The 18,818-nt window shown below is 33.0% G+C and overlaps 1 protein-coding gene across 1 annotated transcript; it reads left to right on the forward strand.

Moving 5' to 3' along the window:
• Positions 1 to 1,283: 1,283 nt before the first annotated feature.
• LOC126713450 (ABC transporter G family member 25) lies at positions 1,284 to 11,821 on the forward strand. The gene is made up of 3 exons (XM_050413202.1): positions 1,284 to 1,641; positions 1,932 to 2,763; positions 10,698 to 11,821. Exons 1-3 carry the CDS (start codon positions 1,513 to 1,515, stop codon positions 11,720 to 11,722), a joined length of 1,986 nt encoding a protein of 661 aa, XP_050269159.1. The 5' UTR covers positions 1,284 to 1,512; the 3' UTR covers positions 11,723 to 11,821.
• Positions 11,822 to 18,818: the final 6,997 nt, after the last annotated feature.

Genomic DNA, 18,818 nt, shown 5'->3' on the forward strand with positions numbered 1-18,818 from the left:
TGGCGAGTACCCATGATTGATCATGTATTCCTCCCACATGAAGCTGAGATTATTAAATCCATCACATTGAGCAATAGAGCAGTGCAAGACATCCAAATTTGGGCATACACAAACACGGGTGAATATTCGGTAAAAAGTGCATATAAGATGATCCAAACTCAACAACTGAGATCTTCTTATGGCTAATCACCCAATCACTCACAGAGCAATAAAATTTGGAAAATGATTTAGGCGGTCAAGGTATGTAATAAAATCAAAACTTTCATTTGGAGAGTTTGTAGAGATATACTGCCTACTAAAGCAAATATAACTAGAAGGAAAATTTTGTTTGATGTTGGATGTGAATGTTGTGAGGATGGGGCGGAGTCAACAGACCATATCCTGCTAAGCTGTACATATGCTGACAAGGTTTGGAAGTCCACATGCTTGAGGGAGATCATGTCTCATTGCATAAATCTTTCATTTGTGAATGTGGTTGATCAAATAATGCAAAGGAAAAATGACCCAGAGATTGCAATATTTTTCACAACCAACTAGATGATTTGGAATAAGCAAAATGAGGCTTGCTACGGTACTCCACATCCTGATCCCCCTTTTCTAGCCAAGTCTGCCACAACCTATGCTTTAGAATATTTGGAAGCTAATTATGAAAAGTTTGTCTTGAGTAATTATAAGATAGTCTTGTTTTTCTTTGGCATTTCTTGATGTAACTTTGCATATAGTTGCTGGTTTTGATAGGTGAAGAGAAAGCTCCGTAGCTAATACACTTTTAGCATGGTTAATCTATGATGTTGCCTTACTTTTGTATAAACTTATTACTTTCTTTGAATAAATTTCTTCCGTTTATTCCAAAAAAAAAAAAACACCACGTACATATATATATATATATATATATATATATATATCTTCGTATGTACTCGCCTTATCTTTTGCCGAATCTAACAATCTGTATTTAAGATACCGAATGTAAGTCATGCCCTGTAGTAATTGCTCCACACCCTCCCCACTCTCTCAATCCCAAAGTCTCCCCCTCATCCCAATCCCAATGAAAGTTCCTCTCTCTCTCTCTCTCTCTCGCTCTCTCTCTCTTACTTTATCCCTTCGTATGAGCTTGCTGAGTTATGAAAGTAATAATGGCACCCGGCTTCTCACTTTCCCTTTCCAAAACTTTTTTTTTTCTCCCTCTTACTTAAGAAAGAGAAAGAATCACCAGAGAAAAACAGCTACTTTGCATGAACGCACCTTAAGAAGCTGCCAACTGGCTCTTGGAACTGACACGTAGCTCTTGTGCTGTTGCGGTTTCACTTTGACGTGGCATGCACTGAGATCTTAGACCTTCATAAATAGGCTTTGTATTAGAGGTTTCCGCTAGTTCTCTCTTCATCACTAACACAACTCATAACTTTCAAACTCTCTATCTTCCCCCTTTTGTCTCATAACTCATACCCACTATCATACTATTCACTCTCTTTCCTTTCCTTAGAGAAAAAAAAGAAAAAGAAAAAGGAAATAATGCCAGGATTTGATGTCGAAACTCCCAATGGAGATTCATCAAACGGCCCAAGATTTTCTAGAGATAGCTCTCGAAATACGCGTGACTTGCCATCTTTATCGTCTCCTTGTTTTCCTATTACTCTCAAGGTAACACAAATAAAGAGAAAAAAGTCCATATCTAATGATTTAGGTATGTTTTAATGGAACATATCATTTTCTACAAAAAAACAAAAATCTAAATCCGACAGTATAGCGATATTAATTCTTCAAGATCTAACAATACAATGATAAGAGTCAATACTATCAATAGTTCAATATTTGATGATTTTATTTTCTGGATGTACAGAAGCAACAGTAAAACCAAGTCATTCCATAGTCATGATTGAGTTGGCCAAATCTTTGACCTTATTAACATTTTTCTTTTGCTGTTCATGCAGTTCATGGACGTGTGTTACCAAGTGAAGATAGAGAACAAGCAAAAGAAGGGCAATTTTGGTTTCAAACACATGTTTTGTGATGGACCCACACAAACAGTCGATCAAGAACGAACAATCCTGAATGGGATCACAGGCATGGTGTCCCCAGGACAAATCCTGGCCGTCCTAGGCCCATCAGGGAGCGGCAAATCAACGTTCCTCAATGCTCTTTCAGGTAGACTCCACCATGGTCATGGCCTCACCGGAACAATCCTCGCCAACGGTGCTAAACTCAGCAAAACCGTGCTGAGAAGAACCGGCTTTGTGACCCAAGACGATGTTCTCTACCCTCACTTGACTGTGCGTGAAACCCTAGTCTTCTGCTCTTTACTTCGCTTACCAAACTCTTTGACAAAAGAAGAGAAAGCGTCAATGGCTGAGTCGGTGATTTCTGAGCTGGGTTTGGTGAAATGCCAAAACACAATCATAGGGAACAGTTTCATACGTGGGATTTCTGGTGGAGAGAGAAAGAGAGTGAGCATAGCTAATGAGATGCTGATTAACCCTAGTTTGCTCATATTGGATGAACCCACGTCGGGTTTGGACTCAACCGGGGCACACCGGTTGGTCACCACGTTGGGGTCATTGGCTCAAAAGGGCAAGACCATAGTAACTTCCATGCACCAACCATCTAGCCAAGTTTGCCAGATGTTTCACTCAGTCTTGCTGCTCTCAGAAGGGAGGTGCTTGTACTTTGGGAAAGGCAGTGAGGCTCTCGGCTACTTTGATTCCGTCGGCTTTTCGCCGTCTTTTGCCATGAACCCTGCGGATTTCCTGCTTGATCTTGCTAATGGTACGTTACATTAAGATTTTATTACCTGAATATAACGTTACGTTGAATTTTTTTTATAGTATTTAATCTGAAGCATTAAATATTTAATTTATTTCAAATAGAGAGGATGTTAATATCTGTCGGTTGAATTAACTAGGTTTTAGTTTGGTGTGGCTAACATGATTGTTGAATTTATTTAAGGTCTATAGTTTTTGATTCAAAAGTAAAAGCAAGGTTGGCCAGCTCCATCTTTTGAATGAACGTTTGTTTGTGTGTGTCTATTTTTTTAATGTAAGTAGTTTACACTCTTCTATTAGGAAGAATGTACCTTTTTTACTTCGTCTTCCCCGCTTTTTCTTTGGTTTGTTTTGAGGGCATTTTGTAGCACTAGTTATAATTTGGTCATTATTATGGCAATTATGGCTAACGTGATCCCTTAGTAGGACAATGTCCCACGCCACACGGAGGCACAAAACCGTGTGATTACTTCTCCATACTCAAGATTTCAGTTGTGTTGGTCATCATTACTGACCAGCTTGGTCCCTAAAGAACCCAAATGATGGGCCACACTGATCTTGGTTTGTGTCACATTGATGGTGCATTGATTATCTCCTTTTGCCACAACATTGGCCTAGCTAGGGGTGAGATAGTGTAACTCGGCATTCTTCATGTCATGCTCTAATAACTTTTAATCAATATATAATTTATTTCTTTCTACCCTTTTATTTAATTTCTAATTACTATACTTCCAATTAAATGAACCCCTGACAAATCCAGTGGTGTGTCGGTGGTGAATGAATAGTGTTGGTGTTGGTGTTGGTGGCAGTGGTGGAGGACTTTATAAATTTATAATTTTTTTTTTTTTTTTTTAAATTCAAATGAAATGGAAAGGCAAAGCCTTTTAGGAACTGTGGTGGATAGAATCGATGACACGCGTACTAGGCTTTGATTTTATTTCCATATTGAGTATTTTTGGTTGGAAAATAATTTCTTGATGCACACTCCATGTGTCCTCTTTGCTGTAATAATTCCATTTTCCTCAAACAAAAGAACACGTGTCCTCTTTCCTTGAGTTTGACGGTCTCCAACTTTTCTTTATTTATTTATTTTTTGCCTTTTGGCCACCTCGATTTGACTCTTTATGCTCCAATCCTTCCTATTCTTTTTAGCTTTATTAATGAATTTATCCCACTATCTTCTTTTGTGCGTAGTGTTATCCACTGCCCATCAGCCACAGGATTAGCAATAGCCGCTGCCTTGGTGCCTCCTTTAACTTAGACATTGTGATTATCTAATATTCTAATCTTGCTTGTATAATTGAGTGATTTTTATTCTCACTTTACATGACATGAAATCTCATTAATTAAATTTACGGTAAAATTTACTATTTTATATTCATATGAGAGGAGAAGAATGATATAGTTCAACGGGTCAACACTAAAAAATATCCAAGATTTAGATATTTTTTCTCCCAACTATTGAATATAAACTTTGTGTGCTTATGTACATAGTGAATGAATCGGAGGATTTGAATTCCATTTAGAAACCTATAAAGGAAAAACAAAAGTTTTAAAAGCCAAGAAATTAAGGGGCTGCTCTATGCGGGTGGCAGTTCGCCACTGTTTTGAAGCTTTTTACAGTGGATGAGAATTAATGTGTCAATCCAATAAAATAAGAAATATATTTTAAAAAATAATCTTTAAAATGCAATTGTACTGAATCTTTTTAAGTTTTATGAGGTAGAGCTTGCTTTAGCATTCCTCCGATTCCATTCCATTTACTAAATATATAGTAAATAGCTTACCGTACAAGAGGTTGAGTTTTGGATTTATTTTTATTTTGGAAATGTTGGAGGGGAAGCTTGCAATATGCGAATCATTTTTGATGCCTTTAAAAGCATTTTTCCAATAGGGATTTCACTTATGGGTGGAATATGGGTCCCAACATCCCCCAATTTATAGGCCATGGACCCTACAGTCATGTCCCTTGTCTCGGAATACAAATGACTGTATGAGCTTTGGACAGTCCAAAGAATCATATCAATTAACTTAGGGTAGGTTAGGTGCCCCTAGGAAATGAGTTGACACCTATTAATTCGGTGATTGTAGCAGCGATGATTCATTTTAAACTTTGATGATGAGATCTTCATTATAATGTCATTAGTGTGATCGATTTTTCATTCATAAAAATATTTGATTTATTTTATCTCATTAATTTCACACTTATAGTGAGTTAGAACCCATCTTTTTAAACAAAACAGAGGCACTATTAGGCTATTTTAACTATAAAAGTAACATCATAGTATTTGGCATTTACTTTTTTTTTTTTTTTTTTGAGAAAGTATTATTTTTTAATTTGATACTAATAACAATGGAAGAACGAAGATTTGAACCTTGATTTTTCAAATAAAGGAAAGTATGTTATATCATTGATTGAATTATAAAACTTTTCATTATAATTAATATTAGTTATGCACTGTGCAAGAATTATAATTATTCTTAACAAAGCCAAAAGCTTGTTGGGAAGGCTCAAATTTATCTTCTTACCTAGGTAGTCGTAGAGGTAGTGGCAATGTTATTATTCATTGTCGGGTTTGGTTAATATATGTTCTTAAAGCACACATTAATAATTTATCTTTAGAAAATTTTTATAGAGAATTGAAAAATCTGTCATAAAAGTTAGTAACTTAATTTTTCATTTCTTCATAAAATGTTTTCTGAAATGATTTACTAATATATTCCCTAAAGACAATGATTTGCCTAGGTAGTCGTAGAGGTAGTGGCAATGTTATTATTCATTGTTAATATATGCCCTTAAGGCACATATTAATAATTTATTTTTGAAAACATTTTATAGGGAATTAAAAAATTTGTCAAAAAAGTTAGTAACTTTTTCATTTCTTCATAAAAAGTTTTCAAAATACTTACTAATATATTTCCTAAAGGCACACATTAGTAAAACCCTTAGAATAATTGAAGGTAAATGAATTCATGGTACAAGGTCTATTAAATATTTCAAATCAAATGGTTGAAATCCTTGTGCCACAATTTATAGTTACGTACTAAGCCTGCGTTTCTAACAAGTCATATCATTTGTTAGGTGATAAACCACCGCATAGTGAATCAAGTCTCTGGCTGTATACAATTGCTTGAAACCTAGGTTTTGATTTGAGTGTTACTCTTCGAAACAAATGCCTCCTAAATGAAAGTTGGTGTCATTTTTGAATGTCTTGGTGGATATGTCACTTAGTAGAGTTGAGAATTAAATAATGCATACAAGACTGTAGAATGAGTGCTCTTTGACTAGGTGCCTCAACTAATGCATACACAAATATATGGGGGATTGTCTCTTAACTTCCCTTTATTTTATTCTTGGACACAATAATTATCAAGTGGATTGTGGTAGAGAAGCCGACGATGAATTAGTTAAAGTTGTGTTTGTTTCGAGGAATTTTTTTTTTTATAGATTTTTTAAAAAAGAAAAAATCTTGAACAGTATTTAAGAGGAAATATTACTATTTCCCAATTTTTCCAATTTTTTGGCTTGGGCAAGGATTATTATTGCTTTTCCTATAATTTACAAATGGTAAGAAATAGTTCATAAGGCTTCTTTAGTTCTTTTGTCCTTTGGGGAGATTTTTCTTTGGATAAGTTTAGAGTTATTAGCAATATATAATCTATAACTAGTGTTCATGGTTTGTGCCAAATGGGGTAACAATATCTACTGGTAGTGAAGCATTCAATCACATCCAAGAAATTACTTAATGGGATTCCATAGGTTTGCATTAGGAGCATTTTAAACTATAGAAAAAAACATACAAGAGGACAAAGATTAGCGTCATTAATAATCAGCTAATTGACCTTTTTGCTGTGTGATATTGTGATGGGGAATGCACTCATAGCCATAGGATAGGACCCTAGATTTCTTTCAATTTCATTGTTGTTTGCTGTTTTGACCACTGATTTTGTGATATTTCTTGAATCACTAATAATTAAGCTAAGGTAAGTGGTAATTCTATGAAAAGATGAGTGGCCAACATAAATATACTCCTCGTCAGAAGTGGAGAACACAGTGATTTGTGGACAGAGATTTTTTTTATTAACTGGACCAAAGAGATTTAAGGCAAAGGGATGATATGAAATAAAGGTGGATCGAGCTAGGCGATGCTCAATATGTATTTTAGAGGACTACGGAAGATAATAATATTAAGGTGGCTGACGCACTTGTTAAGCAAGGATCTAACTTAGATTTTAACTTTTATTATTTTTGTAATATTGTTGTGCGTAGTTAATTAATTTTAGCTTAAATTATCAGATCATTTTCATTTTTATTTATTATTTTTTTATACGGTTTTAATTTACATGCATATTTTTCATATAAAATAACAGTTGCACACATATATGATCATTTTTACACATATACCATATTGTTTTACATCCAACCCACTTTTAATGCTATAAAGTTTTTTGTGTGTGTGTGTGTGTGTGGATCAGACCCCAAAAAGAGATTCTACATTTTAACACTATCTTATATATTTGTAATCTGAATGGAAAATTATTTTCTTTTACTTCTTCATAATATAAATTATTGTGTTTGGTGATTGGAAAACGATCTTCTAGAATATAGAAAAGTAACTGGTGTTTCCGTTGTGGTCACTTAGCCTAGCTAGGATAGAAAAATAAAAAGTATTCTAAAATTTGTACTGCATGTAACGGAAACAGTTCTAGATATCACTGCCCTATGATGTCCCATGCAACTTTTATTACACCTGTTAAGACTAGATACACGTCCTCTACTTCCTGGTTAGACTTATTAGGACCTAGGTTGAAGAGCAACACGTGTTTGGTTGCTTTGAATTGAACTCCATCATGGTTCTTCCAAAGCAACCAAAAGGTTTTAAAGTTTTGTTAGCTTTGGTTTGAAAATTGAAAAGAAATCAAAAAAATAAAAGAGTTTCGTGAGACAAAGATAAACAAAAAGTGTGGTCGCCCTAACTCTAGGGCCTCACCACCAACTGTTGACTGTTGAGTGGATTCCCACCATACTCTACCACTAACATTGGTCAGCTTTTGTTTAGTAACCTTTTTTTTCTGTTGTTGTGCTACTTATTTGCTCCTACACGTCACTAATTAAGTCTTACACCATTAATCAACTAATAATTCTTTATTGTTAATTTATTATCATTGTGCATTTCCTGCCTATTGTCCTTTTCCTTGTCCTTGTTTTTATATTTTATCCTAAAGATAGATATTTTACATGCTAATGTACATTTATCTAGCAAGTTACATTAATCAAGTTTTATTTAACTTAACTGATAAAGTATTTTGTGGTCAAATAAATAATTTAAGGTGTAAACTCTGTCAATGCTAAAAATTAATTAGTATATTAGTGTGATAATAAAGATTAATTATCATGGAGTGGACATGATTGGTATGTTAAAATTGTATTATATCTATAATAATAAATAATAATAGATTTTAAAAAAAAAAACGCATCTTACTAGGGTCAATTATATGCCCTTTGTTTGAGATATGAGTGATCATATCTAGTTTATAAAATCTATGATCTTTGCCCATTATGGATCTTTCTCTCCCTCCACCAATTTTGCCTTTCGGCCTTCCCAAAATCACTGGAGCTTCTCTCAAATGTATTGTTTTTTTATTTTTTAGCTGAATTAAAATCTGTTGCTTTTTAGCTGCAAAGTAAACCCCACTCAACAAAGTCTTGTCATATTGAATTTTTAAAGCATCTTCTTTGAGTTTTTATTGTACGCGTGTGCATTTATTTAAGTTAGATTTTTTTTTTTTTCCTTATTTTACTTTAAAATAATAATAAAAAAAAACTAATTAACAGTATATACAATTATATTTTAGAAGAATTGCTTTAAAGAATGCAATGAACATAGTCAAACAATGTTTAAGATCCAACCACGTCAACTAGCTTAAATGATCACATTAGAATAATATTTTTATTATTATACACCTGGTCAATTAAGAATGATGCCGTTTATTATACTCTAGAAGTCTAGACTCTAGAACTAACGGGGAAAAGAAAGCGGCGTTATAGGTTGTCTCTCTTCCATTAAAACGTGTCTCTCTATGATGTACTCTCCACCTCAGTTAATGATGAGAAAGTAGGCAGCTTATTCCATTTTTTACAGAATACCACTGTAGGCCTTTAGTGCGATGGTCATTCCACAAGTATATATAATTATATTTTAGAAGAATTGCTTTAAAGATTGCAATGAACATAGTCAAACAATGTTTAAGATCCAACCACGTCAACTAGCTTAAATGATCACATTAGAATGATTTTTTTATTATTATACACCTGGTCAATTAAGAATGATGTCATTTATTATACTCTAGAAGTCTAGATTCTAGAACTAACGGGAAAAGAAAGCAGCGTTATAGGTTGTCTCTCTTCCATTAAAACGTATCTCTTTATGATGTACTCTCCACCTTAGTTAATGATGAGATAGTAGGCAACTTATTCCATCTTTTGCAGAATACCACCGTAAACCTTGGGTGCGATGGTCGTTTCATGAGTATAAGTACTTGTGGGGTATGAGAGACAAAGACTGAAATTCAAGTTTCCATGAAGGAGTTTAACATACATATACACTTAGATTATCCTAGAATAAAGTTTCTTTCTTGTATAAATAAATAAATATATATATATATATTTGCATATTGTTTTTTTTTTTCTTTTTTTAAAAGTTTGTTAAAGTGAAATTATATTTTAAAAAAGTCAGAATTTATAAAAAAAAAAAAAAAAAAAAAAAAAAAAAAAAAACTATACTTAAAAACTAAAAACTTTACTAAAAGTTGAACAAAAAAAAAATTGAAGCCAGACGCTACCCTCTCTATTCTCTTTGGTTAATGAAACACCTCTATGGTAAATAACATTTTTGGTGAGCCCAACAAAAACTTCTTTGGTGGATTTGCATATGATTCCTAGGAGGGAGACAAACAGAATTAGAACCAATTACTTGTTTCCTCTTACAGTTAGTTTTAGTGTTTTCTTAAAAGTGATTTTTAAGTTATTATGATATTGAAGAATCTTGGACCTAGATTTATTTGTTTGATTACGTGTTGCAGCATTGCATGAAGATGAAGGATCATCTTTCTTCTTCTCAATTTTTTTTTTTTAATTTTTTTATTCTTACATTAGTTTGGTGGAGGAAGAATTTGAACCTAGATTCTTTAGGTAAGGAGAATCAAGAAATACTATTAAGCAACAAGACTCTCTTATCTAGTGTTGTATTGTTTACTTGGTTATTGAATATAATTTCAAACTATTTAAAGATATGGAGCTTTATTTTTCGAGGCCTGTACCAATGGTTCCCTCGTGTCATTTGCCAATAATTGCAAATGTTCACTAGGGTTTTTGGCTGTGAAATTACTTTGTAATTTGGGTGGTGAACAATCATGTTTTCATGATTCAAAGGTGTTAACTATATGCCAAATTGAAACTACTTCCCTTTGTGTGTAAGTAATTTCATTCCAAGGTTTACAATTAGAAGTAACAACTTAGAGTAATGTCAAGATTGCCACATAAATCTTAGCCGTTCAAACTAATTTATTTATGTCTATGATTGAGTCATAACTTAGTGATATTGTCTGATATCTTTTATAAAGAGAAATATGGTTCAAATCATCTGTCTTCTACTTGTTATAACAATTGAATTATTAAATTAAAAATATTTTACCATGAGATCTATTATTTTCAAAGTTCATCTTTTGGTTAAGAGCTTAAGATACGACATTCAGAATAATTATCCCTGCCCACATTCTCTTTCCAAAATTTGGTCATAAGGATAAGTTGTTGCTGCAAAGGCATTCTTGCCATCCAAGATAGAAAATTTCTTATCTAATTTCTATTCAAAGATCAATATCTGGTTTAGTGGGGAAAGAATCCCAACAAGACACTAATGTCTTTCTTCATTTATGCAGGTGTCTGCCAACATGATAATATAAGTGAACAAGATAAGCCAAATATCAAGCAAACCCTCTTTTCTTCATACAACACCTTGTTGGCTCCAAAGGTAAAAGCCGCCTGTATGGACACTACCACCATTCCATTGAAAGAAACCATTTTTATTGGAGACCATTCTACAAAAGAGCACAGATGCAACAATAGACTCTCCCTTTCCACATGGTTCAACCAATTCAGCATTCTGCTTCAAAGAAGCCTCATAGAACGAAAGCACGAATCGTTTAACACACTTAGAATCTTCCAGGTAATCGCGGCTGCAATACTTTCTGGTTTAATGTGGTGGCACTCTGATTATAAGGACATTCAAGATCGTTTAGGCCTCCTCTTCTTCATTGCCATCTTCTGGGGAGTCTTCCCTTCGTTTAACGCTGTGTTCGCCTTCCCTCAAGAACGTGCCATCTTTATGAAGGAACGGGCATCTGGTATGTACACACTTTCTTCATATTTCATGGCTCGAATTACCGGAGATTTGCCAATGGAGCTCATTCTTCCCACTATTTTTATCACCGTGACTTATTGGATGACCGAACTAAAACCAGAATTGGGTGCCTTTCTATTGACTTTGTTGGTTCTTCTCGGCTATGTGCTTGTGTCACAGGGTCTTGGCCTATTTTTAGGTGCAGCTATCATGGATGCCAAACAGGCATCTACATTGGTAACAATCACAATGTTAGCATTTGTATTAACTGGAGGGTTTTACGTGCATAAGGTACCATCTTGTATGGCTTGGATAAAATACCTTTCTACCACATTTTATACTTACAGGCTCTTTATCAACATCCAATATGGAGATGGAAAGAAAATTTCATCATTGTTGGGTTGCTCAAACTCGAAGCATGGACTCTATACAGCTAGCTGCAAGTTTATTGAAGAAGACATTGGAGGGCAAATCAGCCCTGTGGCTAGTGTTGGCATCTTGTTATTTATGTTTGTGGGGTATAGGATATTGGCTTACATTGCGTTGAGGCGCATCAAAGCTTGAATTTTGTATCACTTCTTAAGTGTAATTTTTCAAATGACCGAAGAAGGAACCAGAAGGATGATTGCGCAAGCTAAGCATCACTCATTTTAATTCTGCTTATTGATATGTAGTAGGGGCCATTTTTATTATTTTCTTTCTCTTGAGGCATAGGGACCATAATTTCAACCTGACTGTATTGTACTGAAGATCAGTTTGCAGAAGTAATTGTATAAAATTGAAATAGCAAATCTCTTTATGTTCGTAATTTTTTATAATCATATGTGAGGAACGAACTTCATTCCATTGGCTATGAAATTAATATAAACAGAAAACAATTCTATACTCTTTTTGTTCTTCTTTTCAAACCCAAATCATGCTTGTCTCCTTACCTATCAAAATCCTAAAATCCGCATATTTTCTCTACCAATCCGCCAAATAACATATCAAATCAGCCCTAAATTTTAAAACATAACTGTTGTCCAAAATTTTTCTGTATTTTTTTTTTTTGATAAGTAGTAATATTTATTAATAAGATAGATTACTTCATGCTCATGATGATGAGCACTTCATACACTAAACAGAAGTAATTTTGTGAAATCTATAAGAGTTTTACACTTTGTAAGACCCCACGCACAAAACTAACCAAAAATAATTCTAAATTAGCAATGCTTGCAACAGAATCTTTGATCTATCAGAACCTTCAACGAGCATGCAATCGTTTCTTTCCTTCCAAAAGAACTACATCAAAGATTCCACATTTCAAATTTCTAAATGTACCTCCGATATAATAAACCAATTCCGCAACCTATTTAAGAGAACTGTCACCCTCCTTAGTAACACCAATGGATCCCAAATGTTTTGAAAACCAGGCACAACAAATCACTGACTAAATCAAAATTAATCAACAAAAGATCTATTGTCTCTCTATCTGTTACATCAGCACATGCAAAACCAGCCAACCAAGGTAAATTTTCACTTGATGAGATTATTATAAGTAAGGATTTTTTTCCCATGCTGCTATCCAAGCATGACTCTTGTGCATCACTCTTGCCCACTCCTTTTGTAAAAAGTTACGTCCATAACCAATATTAGACTTGACTTAGTGAAATTAGAGCCAGTTAAAGTATGTGAGTAAATTAAAGAACCATTAAAGCCATAGCATATACATTGTGAAAATAGATCTTTCTTTTCTAGACCTTTGATTAAATCAAAGGTTTTTGTTTTAACAAAATTCAATGTTAGGAATAAATCAATTATCAAACTAAAAGTCACATAAATTTTTTTATTTGTTTTTTGTTTGAAAGCTCATGACCCAATTCAAGAGATATTACTTTAGGTAGAAGTAACTTTTGACTTTGAATCGTACTTCATGAGACCAAAAGTCACACTGCATAAATAAAGAATCATTTAAATCAAAAGTTCAGTCCAATATAAATGTAATAAATTATCCCTAACAACCAGTATCCATTTTTTCAAATTGTAGTATTATGTTCACAAGTCGTCTTACAATTCTTACATACAAAAGGGTTTTGAGTCTTTCGACCCTATATATAAAGGTTTGTTATTTCTATTCAAAACCCAAAAGATACCAAAAAAAAAAAACTCAAAGAGTGTAGAAAGCGTAATGGATGGAAATAGTATATATGAGACTTGTAATAGTAATGATTATGATGATGGGATTTGTTGTGCTCTAGGTATATCTTAAGCCAATGAGACATCGCAATCCTCTCTTCCCCCACCTTTCCCTTCCTCTCCACTTCCTACTCCCCCTTCTCTTCCCCCAAGTAGTGAGGATAGTTTGGTCACTACTATAATCAGTGATCTTCCTAAACTCTCTAAAGTTTTAGAAGAAACAATTCATTTAAGAAAATTCCTGGAGCGGCAAAAGGTGTTGCAAAATGTTTATCATGTGAGAGTTGCAAAATTCCTAGAGCCGCAAAAGGTGTTTCAAAAATGTTTATCATGTGACGGTTGCCCAGAACAATATCGTCCTAAAATGAAAACAGCTTATTCTTTCGCACGTAACATCTTACTATGTGGCTTATTTAAATTTAAAAAGTAGTCTTTGTTATACAAAAAACATTCAAGAGCCATCTTTGGATTCGGTAAGTCCCAAATCTCTCTCTCTCTCTCTCTCATATATATATAATTTAGATGTACGTATAAATGCATTTAAAAACAGGTGCATATCTAAACTCCCATGCACTGAACCTAATCCTTACTCTATGTATATAAACTCCTACCCACAGCCTTAGGGTTATTTCTTTTTATTTTGTTTTTTATTTTTTGTTTTCAAGTTAATAGTATGCTTGACTGCAATAAGTCTGTTGTTTGCTAAAGATAACTCCATTTTAAAATATCATATATGTTATTCTTTGCTTTGGAAGGTTTTTAATTATAAAATTCTTAGGATTGTTCTCAGTTTTATATATATATATATATATATATATATATATATATATATATATATTAACAATGGTCCCCAAAGATTTTAGAATTTTTGGGAAAAAAAATTTATAACAACACCCCCCCCAAACGCACCCAAAAAAAAAAAAACCCGAATTTTTTTTTTTAAAATGGTCATTTAGTCCACTCCTATATAGTGGTGGTACCTCCCAAAACAAAAACTCTACGTAATTACTGGTATCAAATTTGTTTTTAATGTTCAAAGTATTGTTTGATTTTTTTTTTTTTCCTTTTTAAAAAAAGACTTCTTTTTTTTTTTTTTACTTTAACTATTTTCTATTTTGTGGATCTAAAATTAAAAATTTTAACTATTTTCAATTTTGGATCTAAAGTTAAAAGTTTTAAATTTTTTAGATTTAATATTGTCACGTTGCTACTTGAATACACCTAAAACATTTGTTTGAGTTTTTTTTTTTTTTTTTCTTCTATTATATATATATATATATATTAGAAACACATTAGAAGAATATTAAACATATTATAAAACTTAAATGCTAAATTGCAAACTACAGCCTTAAAGTTTGGGGGTGCTTGGGTTTTACACATTAAATTTTCAGAATTTAGATTTTACTCACTGAAGTTTTATTCAATTTGCATCAGCAGCCATTCCCTCCACATTTTCTGCTAAATACCACATAAACTTACAACATATATTTAGTTTATCTAATAAAATAATGTCATGTCATTTTTATTTTGTCATGTCATTTTTAATTATTTAAATTTTTATTTTTTTGGCTACAAAAATGACATTGTATCATTTTATTGGACAAACTAAACACGCATGATAAGTTTATGTGGTTTTTAACGAAAAATATGAATAGACGGGTTGTTGATGCAAACAGAATCAAACTTCAAGAGGTGGTTGTAAAATCCAGACCATTTGTTGGTAATTTAAAAAAAAAAAAAAAGGTTTTATTTTTAAATTTGAATTGTATACATACAAAAGCAATAAGTCTAGAGTGTGATATAGGTACCTCCATGTATCCTTTGTGCTGAAAGGCTTTTAATTGTAAAATTCTTACCAATGTTTTTGGTGTTACATTAATTGCAGATGCTAATAAATTGGAAGACTATATGGAAACCTACTACTACTCAAGAAGAAGTATCAGTTGATGCTCTTTACCCTTGATTTTACTCTTTAACATATTTCAAAAATTAAAAAACAAAAAAACAGAAGAAGAATAGTGCTAGATATGCACTAAGAATAAAAGAAAATGAGTTGATTATCTGAATCATTTGTAATAATATTTTCTGTGTTATATAGTTGCTTTTAGTCAACCTTTGCTATTTTTATTTTTTATTTTTTTATATATATTAGTTTTCATGAAAAATATGGAACTAATAGAAGGTGTGAAGTACGTTTAGCAATCATCTCTTCCATAGTTACTGTGAAAATTGTTACTAATTAAGCCATTATAAATCTCAATTAATTATTGTTTTGTTTGTAAAATTGCCGCATATCAAATTCATGTAGAAATATTCTCGATCAAGCAAATGCCATGAACTAAAGACAAACTTAAAAACTTTGGTAGAGCATCTTAAACACATGTTTTCAATTTTTAAACAACATTACATGTATTTCTACACACTTTTTCATCCACATGTATTTCAAAAAAATACAAACAATATTACTCAAATTCCTCTACCAAACGGGTCCTAAGTTTCCCTCTAGATAAGTTCCACTATGTGAAGTCAGCAACCCGTGAATCAGAGAAAATTTCCAGCAGGATTCTTAAGACATAACTCATAAGTCATAAGCATTTAATTGGTTTTGGACATAATGATGGGAGCATAGTGAACTGGGGGTGTTTGGTTCAGCTGAAAACAGGGTGTATTTTTTATTTCCAAGTTTACGAAGACTTAAGGGGCTTAAATTTCTCTTTTAAGGTGGCGTGACTATCTACTAAACTTTGTTGTGATCATTATATTAAATAAATAAATAAATACATTATTAAACACAAACTTTTTTTTTAGAATAAAGAAAGTTGACATTAAGAAAAATAAGCAAAACACAAACTTTGTTGAGGTTAGAAATACACATGTGAATGAAGTCTCACATTTAATAAGAATGTAAAAAAAATAAAAAATAAAAAAGTGATTAATAACTTTTTTTTATTTTATTTGAGAAACGCACACACACACATATATAGGGGAAGGGGGATGAGATAAGGGAATACACTCACACGCCAACACCAAAACTGCATGCGGCAGTTAGTGTCGCGGAGTAAGAAGTGATTAATAACTTGGTATAACATAGTTGGCTATAAACTCATAGACTTGAGTCTTTTGGGTCAAGTGGCATATTATATGTTATATTAACTATTTAAAGATTTATCTTTTCACTATTAAAAAAAAAAAAAAAAAAAAAAAAAGTCTCCCCAACAGTTGAGATTATAATAAGTTTTATAGACATTTTAATCGATCTTTAGATTCAAGGTTTTCCAAATGAATTCTGGGGGGTTATGATTTTTTTAAAAGGTTTTCTAGAGTGGTAGGCATGGCTTCTTCCAAATTTTGGTATTGCACAGGGTCCAGTAGCATTTAATGGCGAAATAGCATCTAATCCATTTGCAAATGATTTTTTTTTTTTTTTGGGTAATTTTTTGCTGGCCATTTGATGCTGATTCCCATGATTTGGATTTTGGAGTAAGGGGAGCATAAAAAAAAACGTAAAAAAGAAAACAAAGATATGATTTTAGAGTCGCAATCAATATGATTATTATTATTTTCAACTTGTAGTCAATTTGGTTTCTGTAGTTAACTGACTAATGGAAAATACTTACATGGCAAACAGTATACAGTTGGCGCGTCAAATGTTGATGTGGCTACTAAAATAATAATAATAAATTTATTTGACATTAAAAAAAATGCTATATCTACAACATTTTAACAATAAATCCTATGTGTCGGATTGTTAGAGGTTGAAAGTTCAAATAGTGTATAAAACACCCTTGAACGTTTAGACCCCCAATTACAAAATAACAAATTCAAGCTATATGATAAACAACTAGTACGCGAAAAATGAACACAAGCTATAAATAGAATTAGTAAACAATCTAAGCTAATTAAAATCACAACCACAACAGAAAATAAAAGGCAAAGATTAAGGGAAGGAAGATGCAAACACAAGGACAACACACGATGTGTTGTCGAAGAGGAAACCGAAGCCCTCGGCGTAAAACCTCTCCGCCACCCTCCAAGCGGTAAGTAATTCACTAGAAAATGTAGTTGAGATACATGAACAGTAATAGACCCTCTAAGCCTAATCTACCCAGTGTACCTAAGCCCTCTAACCTTCTTGCTCCAACGAGGTTGCGTTGAACCTATTTCTTTTCTAACCTCCCAGATTCCGCTACTTGACCATAGCATCAACCAATGTAGATTGGTTCCTTCCTAACTGCTTCCCAGAACACCAAACAGCCCTTTCACAGTAATGGATATGGTGAGAAAAGGTTTTGGTAAAAAGCCTCTCAAGGATTTAACAATGGAGAGGAAGAGAGTTGAGAAATTTGAAGAGTCTCTTATGTGAAGATTGTGGATGAATCAATCTTGTTTTACTCTAGAGTTTCTCTCTCAAAATTCTCTCTGGAAGCTCTCTTTCTTTCGTGGGTATAAGGGGTATTTATACTTGGGTGAGAATGGAATGTGAAGAGTCAGGTTTTTCAAAATAGGGCTGGCTCACGGCTTGGCCTCGCGACTTGACTGAGTCGCGAGATCCAGTCGCGAGATAACAGAACGGCCAGTTGTCCTATTTTGTCCTGTAGTGCTCTAGATAGCATGATGCTTCAACTTCTGGCATGCCTAGCACATATGCATCTTCTAGCGGCTTACACCCACGAGTCACCCGCGAGATCCAGTCACAAGTCTCTGTTTTCTTGCACACTCTTGAGCATTTCAACACTCTATCTCACTCACTACCCTTACAATAATCTCACCTAAATACAGGGTTACAAATTGCTGAAATACAAGCAAATTTGGCACGGAATAAAATCAACAAGATGGTTGATTAAATTCAACCTTACAAAGGTTGTTATAGGTGGGGCAAAAAAGTAATTTCAGTAGTAGTTTTAAATTAGAATCAATAATAACTAACCACTTATAATTTTTTGTAAGAATGATTTGGACAGAGCACTTATTTTAAAAAAAATGCCACCCAACTTTTTAAAAGAATTAAAAAAATACACATCAGAAAAATAAAAGAAAAAAAAAATTTATTGTACTACTTTTTATTAATTCGTTTTAGTTTTTTATTATTATTATTATTATTAAAAAAAGCATGATTTTTATTTTTTCCGACTTTATCACGGTTTATACTTTATAGTTCCTTAATCCTTTCCCAACCGTTATAGCCTCCACAATTTTACAAAACCCTATGAGAGAGTGGAGAGTGAAAAATGTTTGGCGGATTGCTGGGCAAAGGAGCCTTTGGATCTCTGTTTCTGTCGAATTCCAACTAGGATTTCAATTTTCAAGTCAAGTCAAGCCAAGCCAGAGATTATTACATTGAACCAAAGATTATTACATTGAATTGTAAATTCTTACAATATCTGATATAGATTATTCCTCATATGCTATCTAAACTAGGCATTGAATTATTGTACATCATTACAATTTTAGATAAGAGTATTCTTTATACAATTAGTTTACCAGG

Source organism: Quercus robur, chromosome 2 (assembly GCF_932294415.1).
Source record: "Quercus robur chromosome 2, dhQueRobu3.1, whole genome shotgun sequence".
Classification (NCBI taxonomy): Eukaryota; Viridiplantae; Streptophyta; class Magnoliopsida; order Fagales; family Fagaceae; genus Quercus; species Quercus robur.

What these genes read in the sequence shown, in the direction of transcription:
- LOC126713450 (XM_050413202.1), top strand. Translation starts at nt 1,513, where the DNA reads ATGCCAGGATTTGATGTCGAAACTCCCAATGGAGATTCATCAAACGGC. An exon ending in GTTTTCCTATTACTCTCAAG is followed by an intron (nt 1,642 to 1,931) that starts GTAACACAAATA and finishes CTGTTCATGCAG; the next exon opens with TTCATGGACGTGTGTTACCA. An exon ending in CCTGCTTGATCTTGCTAATG is followed by an intron (nt 2,764 to 10,697) that starts GTACGTTACATT and finishes TCATTTATGCAG; the next exon opens with GTGTCTGCCAACATGATAAT.